The 8,490-nt window shown below is 36.2% G+C and overlaps 1 protein-coding gene across 1 annotated transcript in view; it reads left to right on the top strand.

Annotated features, from left to right (window-relative positions):
• The first annotated feature begins 2,105 nt into the window (after positions 1-2,105).
• zswim6 (zinc finger, SWIM-type containing 6) overlaps positions 2,106-8,490 on the top strand; it is an 85,368-nt gene continuing 78,983 nt past the window's right edge. Inside the window, exon 1 of the mRNA XM_038287004.1 lies at positions 2,106-2,969. Coding sequence (XP_038142932.1) covers positions 2,531-2,969 — 439 coding nt within the window. The 5' untranslated portion in view covers positions 2,106-2,530. The remainder of the gene's footprint in view (positions 2,970-8,490) is intronic.

The raw sequence follows: 8,490 nt of genomic DNA, 5'->3' as shown, positions 1-8,490 counted from the left end.
ACATAGCGCTGTATTTTGATAGATATGCATGAACAGGAGTAAAGAATAGGATTGTTTCCTCCCCAGGCCTGAAACTGGTGGAGGAGTGGAGATAGATGAAGTTGGTCAGTCTGTAGACTGCTGGTTAGAGAGACGGTCTGCTGAGCTTTATGGGGAGATCCAGTGGACTGCGTGAGCTGATACTAGAGCTTCACCCAGAGACCTGGAAGATGGAAGTCCAGTTTGGATAACACAGGTTGAGAGAACCTGTCCATGATGAGCAAGCATGAAGTAACAGTGGAGAGGAAAAACTCCCCATTGGGAAGAAACCTCTGGCAGAACCAGGCTCATAATGGCGGTCTTCTAATGGACCGGTTGAAATGAGACAGGGAACGCAGTAGAAGTCAAGGAGGAAAGAAACTTTGATGAAGCTTTAGCTATGATGGTGGAGGAGAGGCTGGAGGTGGGATGAAACGGTGTCATCTGAATGAAGTCACATAGAGCATCCGTTGCCTGCGCACTAGGAGCAGATAAGATGCGGATTGGAGGCCTTTTAAGATGAACTTTGGATGCCGATTAGCTTTCATGGAGGCATGAAAGCTGATTGGCTGTCGCAGGTGGATTTAGGAAAGCAATTAGTTTCTTCAGATGAACTTTCGCCTAAGCTCCATTTATGACTTTAAAATCTCATAATTATAACATAACATGTGCACTTTTTACATCCCTAAGAGGAAGAGATGGGCCTCTATGGAGGACCAGCTCTACCATATTTAAAAATAAATACATAAATAAATAAATGTTCAATAAATAAATAAGACCCTCTAAATACCCTCTAAGACACCGGTCTTCCTCATTTGCATAATGAGGCAGAAATGCATACAGAAATGTAGGAATGAGAGGCAGAAAAAAATAGCATTGAAGAAATAAATAGGGTAAAAAAAATACAAAATGCACATAAATAAGTAGTTCATATATAAAGTTGAAGATTAAAACAGACAATAAATAAATAAGGTAATTATTACAAAAGCAAAAAACAAACAAAGAAGCTAATTAAAAGAGATATTTACACATTTATGTCTCACTGTATAGTTTAATTTCTATTTACATTTATTTGTTTATTGTATTTTTAGCGGGGAATTAATTGTATGCTTAGTATTTTTGGAGCATTTATTTATTTCTGTATTTCTTTTGAATTAATTTCTATCTACATTTATTTGTTTATTGTATTCTTAGGGGGGATTAATTGTATGCTTAGTATTTTTGGAGCATTTATTTATTTCTGTATTTATTTTGAATTAATTTCTATCTACATTTATTTGTTTATTGTATTCTCAGGGGGGATTAATTGTATGCTTAGTATTTTTGGAGCATTTATTTATTTCTGTATTTATTTTGAATTAATTTCTCTCTACATTTATTTGTTTATTGTATTTTTAGGGGGGATTAATTGTATGCTTAGTATTTTTGGAGCATTTATTTATTTCTGTATTTATTTGAATTGATTTCTATCTACATTTATTTGTTTATTGTATTTTTAGGGGGGAATTAATTGTATGCTTATTATTTTTGGAGCACTTATTTATTTATTTATTTTGAATTAATTTCTATTTACATTTATTTGTCTATTGTATTTTTATGGGGGAATTAATTGTATGCTTAGTATTTTCGGAGCATTTATTTATTTCTGTATTTATTTGAATTGATTTCTATCTACATTTATTTGTTTATTGTATTTTTAGTGGGGAATTAATTGTATGCTTATTATTTTTGGAGCACTTATTTATTTATTTATTTTGAATTAATTTCTATTTACATTTATTTGTTTATTATATTTTTAGTGGGGAATTAATTGTATGCTTATTATTTTTGGAGCACTTATTTATTTATTTATTTTGAATTAATTTCTATTTACATTTATTTGTTTATTGTATTTTTATGGTGGAATTAATTGTATGCTTAGTATTTTCGGAGCATTTATTTATTTCTGTATTTATTTTTAATTATGGCAGGATTGGTCCTCCATAGCCGGGCCTCTTTAAACATTTTACATTCCAGTGGAGCGTAAATGTCACAGGGCGGTGCTACGTTCACTGCCCCCTCCCCCTAAAACCACGAGGCTCTGGTGTTGACAGGCCAATAACCGCCGACAGGCGATCAGCATCAAGCCGCTGCCAGACAAAGACTGCTCTCTGCCTTCCTACCGCCGACGTTTTTAAACGTCTCTTCTTTTTTTGGCCTTTTAGTTATCATAACGACCTCTTTAAAAAGTCGTTTTGTATTCAACTTTTCAGGTGTCGCAAACAAAGAATAAACGCGGCGGACGGTTTTTCTTTTTTTTCCCCTGGCAGAGCAGGACAAACCGAGCAGACCCCGCCTTCGTTTAATTTGTCAACAAAGCGGTTTGACAAGCTGGGAAAGCCCTGCCCCCATGTTTCCATAAAAGGATACTTTGGCTATCCACGGCCAACAATCAAACCCTGGGTAACATTTTCTTTTCACCGCCCGCTTCATATGGTGCGTTGACTTCCCCCGGCGCTGTGAAAGCGGAGCTATGATGGCGGAGCGCGTCCAGCAGCCCCCGGCCAAGCGGCTCTGCTGTAGACCGGGCTTCGGCGCAACATGTAGGCAAGGCCATCGGGCCGCGGCGGGGGCTCTGTGCGGCGGCGGCTCTGCTGCCAACCAGGGCGAATCGAGCCGAACCCAGAGTCCGGAGTCTCTCCTGGACATCGCGGCGAGGAAAGTCGCGGAGAAGTGGCCGTTTCAGAGGGTGGAGGAGCGTTTCGAGCGGATTCCGGAACCCGTTCAGAGGCGGATCGTGTACTGGTCCTTTCCCAGGAGCGAACGGGAAATCTGCATGTACTCGTCGTTCAACACCGGCGCCGGAGAAGAGGTCGGAAGCGGCGGGGAGAGCGGCGACGAGACGCGGCTGCCGTTCAGACGGGGCATCGCTCTGCTGGAGAGCGGCTGCGTGGACAACGTCCTGCAAGTCGGTGAGTGGGGAGAAGAAAGCAGCCGAAGAGGTGTAAAATAAACACGCCATGCAGTAGGAAACAACAGAACGAGCACTATAGGGGTGATAAGTGATACACAGAGTGACAACAAAATGTAACAAAGGGGCTTTAAAGCGGCATGAATGAGAATGTGTGGCTGGGGCATTTAAATTCTGTTTAGTTCAAGGCCTGTGGGAATTTTAAAACCCGAATTTCCCAGAACTGTGAAACTTTGGCTGAAGACAAATTAACACCTCGGATTTACTGTATATGACACCAAACATGTAAATAACCAACCCTGATGGTTAGTTCTGTTCCTGACCATACAAAACATTTCAGTCTGACCTGTAAAATCACTTTTAGACAATCACATAAAACGAATGAGTAATAAGGGAAGTGTGCAGGGTGGATCTCAACTGACACATTATATTTGAATGATTTGCTGCCTGCGCTGTTCACTGATGATTAAAGATGCATTGTGGCTCCGTCAGCACAGGAGGATTGTTATCAGGGGCCAACGTACTGCGAGCCAACTGCAGAGAAGTCAAATATGCTCTGTTTGGGTTGTAAAATTAGATCTGGGGAAGTGCCTGGAATGTTTATAGTTGCTGAAGTAAACGTCCTCTCCTTCCTAAAAGGAGGAGGAGGGGATGAGAGCGAGCCTGGGGGGTTATTATGTGTCCGCTTTTTCATACTTCACTGACAGCGAGTGGAACAGGAACAGACACCTGTGTAGGGAAGTACTAGAACATCAGGGCTGGGACGTTTGTTTTTTCAGGATAGAGATTTTTCTTCTTCTATTTCTAAAATAAAGTCTTAACATTAAGAGAATAAAGTCATAAAATAACGAGAATAGAGTCATAACAATACAAGAATAAAGTCCTAACATTACGAGAATAAATTTGTAACATTAGGAGAATAAAGTCCTAAAATTATGAGAATAAATTTGTAACATGAGAATAAATTCGTAACATTACGAGAATAAAGTCCTAACATTAGGAGAACACATTTGTAACATTAAGAGAATAAAGTCGTAACATTAAGAAAATAAAGTCATAAAATTACGAGAATGAAGTCGTTAAATTACGAGAATGCAGTCGCAATTAGAATAGTCATAAAATTAAAATTAAATTAGTCATATAATTAGTCATAACATTACAAGAATGAAGTCCTAACATTATGAGAATAAATTCGTAACATTATGAGAATAAATTTGTAACATTACGAGAATAAAGTCCTAACATTAGGAGAATACATTTGTAAAATTAAGAGAATAAAGTCGTAATATTAAGAGAATAAAGTTGTAACATTAAGAGAATAAAGTCGTAAAATTACGAGAATAAAGTCACAACTAGAATAGTCCTAACATTAAAAGAATGAAGTCCTAACATTACGAGAATAAATTCGTCACATTAAGAGAATAAAGTCGTAACATTACGAGAATGAAGTCGTAACATTACGAGAATAAAGTCGTAACATTACGAGAATAAAGTCGTAACATTAAGAGAATAAAGTCGTAAAATTACGAGAATAAAGTCGTAAAATTACGAGAATAAAGTCACAATTAGAATAGTCATAACATTACAAGAATAAATTCGTAACATTAAAATAAAGTCGTAACATTACGAGAATAAAGTTGCAATATTAAGAGAAAAAAGTCGGAATATTACAAAAATAAAGTGGTAATATTAAGAGAATAAAGTCCTACAATTATGTGAAACAAGTTGTATTTATGACAACTCCTACAGAAGCACTTTCTTCCCTAAAATGAGGAATGTCGAGCATCATGTGAAGTTATACTTTGGCTCTGGTTTGATAAATAAGGAAATCTTTCAGCACACCAGCATCAAATTAAGAAGTGTATGAGAAGAAAAGAAAGGTCTAAGAATATGCAGATATATCCCGGAATGCTTTGCACAGACAGCTCTCCTCTCAAAGCATTATGGGATTTGCTGTCACAGCGGCCCGGTGTCGCCATAGGCTGTCACTACCCGACAACGGCGACTCATAACAAAGATGGTGCAGGCACCACGCAGTGGAGGAGGAGTTATGTGACCAACTGGGAGCAAACAATCAGTGATCACCTGTCTGAACGGTCCGTTAACTGAGTTCGCTATAAAGTCTCTGCTCTATATAGTGATTGAGGGATCATGGGGTTAAGGCGGACGTTTGAACACAGTAAGCTTGTCTGAGCTATTAGAACATTAACTTGGAGAAATGGGCTCGAGGTCGTTTCGCAGGGCTCAAACCTCCTTGCCATAGCTCACATTGATGTGCAATACTGGAGGAGCTGCACAACCTGAGCCACTTGTGTGGGTTGAAGAGTCCATATCATGCAACCAGGAGAGTTAAAGCACCACCTACATTCAAAAGTGACCAAAACATCAGCCAGAAAGCATGGCTACTGAGAAGTGGTTTATGGTCCCCATCTGCAGAAGCACTGCTCTACTGAGTGTGTCTTGCTAATTGCCAATCGTTTACATCCTGGTTTCTATTTTATTTGCACAACAGTGTGTGAAATTGATTGTCAATCAGTGTTGCTTCCTAAGTGGACAGTTTACAGAAGCCTGATTTGATTGAAGCTATTTTGTGTTGTTTATATATATATATATATATATATATATATATATATATATATATATATATATATATATATATATATATATATATATATATATATATATATATATATATATGGTGTATTTTTATGTTTAAAATGTGCAGTACAGTTTTTTAATATCCCAAATGATTGTTTAGAAATTTTCATGTACTAAAAGTGTATCTTTTAAGGTAATTTGATAGAACAAATTATCGACTGATTAACTGATCACTAAAATAATTGATAGGTGCAGCCCTAGTTGTGTGACTTTTAAAGAGACCTTCTATCCGGTTCTAACGTCCCAGCCTGCAGATACAAAGAAAACAAAAGCAGGCTTTCAGCTTTCCTCCAAACGGGCCGTGATTCACACTCCAAATCGACAAGATGCGGCTTCAGGGAGCCAGGAACCGGAGCTGATACCTCACAGCAGCGGAGACGCTGACACTGCCTGGGGCCTTTGAGTGTGAGTCTGTCACCTGTGGGTTCAGCAGACTCAGGAGACCTCCTCCCACTCGGCTTTAATCCCATTACTCCAAATGCCTAATTTAAACCATAATGCAATCTGATTCTGTAGTTTTCTCCACCCCCCCTCATAAAAGAGGCCTGTATGTATTTACTGTATATTCTCAATATGAGAATCTAGCAGTAGGTTGAGTAAAAGTACTGCAGTTTTGATCCTCTAACTAAAAGATTTAGAACAAAAAGCATTAAATAACCACTTAGATTAAAAACAGAACATTTTTCAATTTTTTAGATTATAACTGTTTTTTATGCTTAAATTTATGGAAATAGAGAAAAGGAGCTGCTTAACCTGTCAGCTCAGTTTTTATGTAATCCCTACAAAACTTATACAAATTGTTATAAGACAAAAAAAATACAGTTTAACAAAAAAATTTAATACGGGGTAAATTTACTCAAAATGTATTAATAAACTGTATTTAATTATCTATGAAACACCAATAAAAAATAGGTAACTTCTTCTCCAACTTTAATAATTTGAACACAAAAAGGTCTCAGGTTGACCCCATGATCTCCATGTTTTGAAGTCAGCACTGTTGCAAACTGCACCCCCACCCAGGCTGCCATCTTTACTTTTCATCAGATTCTGACACTGCACTGAGCAGGGCTGCACAATTCCTGCAAACATAGTTAGGAGGGTTTATTTACAGCTAGATTTTTGGAACCAATTTGAACATTGCTCTGTTTTATAGTTGTAAGGTTCTATTGTTCTAAATGGTTCAGCAGTATGGAATGAATGTTGTTCCCTGCAAGAAAAAAAGTGTGATTTGTAAATTGAAATGAGAAAAATGGCAATCCATAAGTGAAACTTTGAAGAACTTCTTGATAAAAAATATATATCTATATATCTAAATCACTCTGAAAACCTTTTAATTGATAAGAAGTTGCATTTCCTGGTTGCATTTCCTTCAAATGTCTGTTTACAAAATATTTTTTCCTTGCTCCTTGCGATGGCAAAAATCTTTGGGTGCAATTTTTTGTGGATATTTTTTTTTATATTGTATTTGCTACTTTCAACAAACAAATCAGTTTGTTTTCTAATATTCATATAAGGTTATTTTTAAATGATTTTCATCCACCACATGAACGCAACAAACATTTCCTTAATATCAAACATTATAATGCTGTAATCAATTAGTTATTATGAGTCTGACCTCTCCATTGAAGTTTTTATGAACACTGAGTAAAAGATTAGATTCATTAGATTAGATTAGATTCAACTTTATTGTCAACACACAGGTACAAGGCAACAAAATGCAGTTTAGGTCTAACCAGAAGTGCAATAGCAGCAAGTGCAGGATAAATAATGGTTCCATAAATACAGGACATGGGTTTCTACTGAATACATATAGAGGTAAATACCATTATAAACAGATTTTTACTGATAGATTTGTCCTATGAATATAATATATACATAGATAACTAGTGTTATGAACTAAATTTAGAGCTGGATATGTACCCATTATAATATATACAGGTGGATATTACTATAAAAAGGGTTTTCACAGATATGTACAATAGCATAATATACAGAGGATTGTTATTTTAACAGAGATTGCAGGTGAATATGTATTATGAATATCTTACAGATGGCTATTACTATAAAATGAATAAATAAAGTTTGGACAGAAGCTATCTAAATTAAATTGCAGTGGAAGGTAATTGCATATTACACTTAAAGTACGGTATTGCAAATGTATATGTAAACAATCGGCAGTGCAAATCAATATTCAGTCAAGGTGAGTAGTGCAAGATGCATGTAAACAGTTGTTACAATAGTAACAGTCAGGTGTGCAGGTGGACATTACAGTCTTGTAAATAACAAAAAGTATAATAGTATTGACAGAAGTATATAAAAACAGCTGAATTAGTCTTTCTTGTAAGAGAGGGAAATGTCTTGGAGCTGATCTTTCAGCCAGCTGATCGGCAGCGTAGAGCAGTGTGGCGCTACACTGGAAAAATGATCTAGAAATAAGAAAAAATTTCTTAAATCAAGTGTATTTATCCTTAATTTTAGTAGGTAAATGAGAAAATTTGGAATGGAATGAGTATTTTTACTCTTAAAATAAGATACTATGCACTTGAAACAAGACAATAAAAATATGTTCTGTATTTTAAATGTAAAATGTCTCTTTTGCTTCCTCAATCCAAAAACAAATGCACTTATTTTATGAAAAAATGACTACTCTAGATTTAAATTTTTTCCAGTGTAGGATGATCTCTTCTGTCTCATTCAAAGGAGTGACATTCATTTATTTACTTCTCAATCTGTAGCTGTTTGAATCTTCCTGCTCAGTTTTTCTCCCTGATATTAAATTACAAATCCCAAAGGACAGTGAGGATGTAATATACATTTGGCTGTTATGTTATTATTCTATTAAAGTAGCAGTTTTTCTTAGAATC

Source organism: Cyprinodon tularosa, unplaced genomic scaffold (genome assembly GCF_016077235.1).
Source record: "Cyprinodon tularosa strain WSP-4 unplaced genomic scaffold, ASM1607723v1 ctg233, whole genome shotgun sequence".
In the NCBI taxonomy this organism is placed as follows: Eukaryota; Metazoa; Chordata; class Actinopteri; order Cyprinodontiformes; family Cyprinodontidae; genus Cyprinodon; species Cyprinodon tularosa.
The sequence above is the reverse complement of the archived record's forward strand: the minus strand, read 5'-3'. Positions and strand labels throughout refer to the sequence as shown.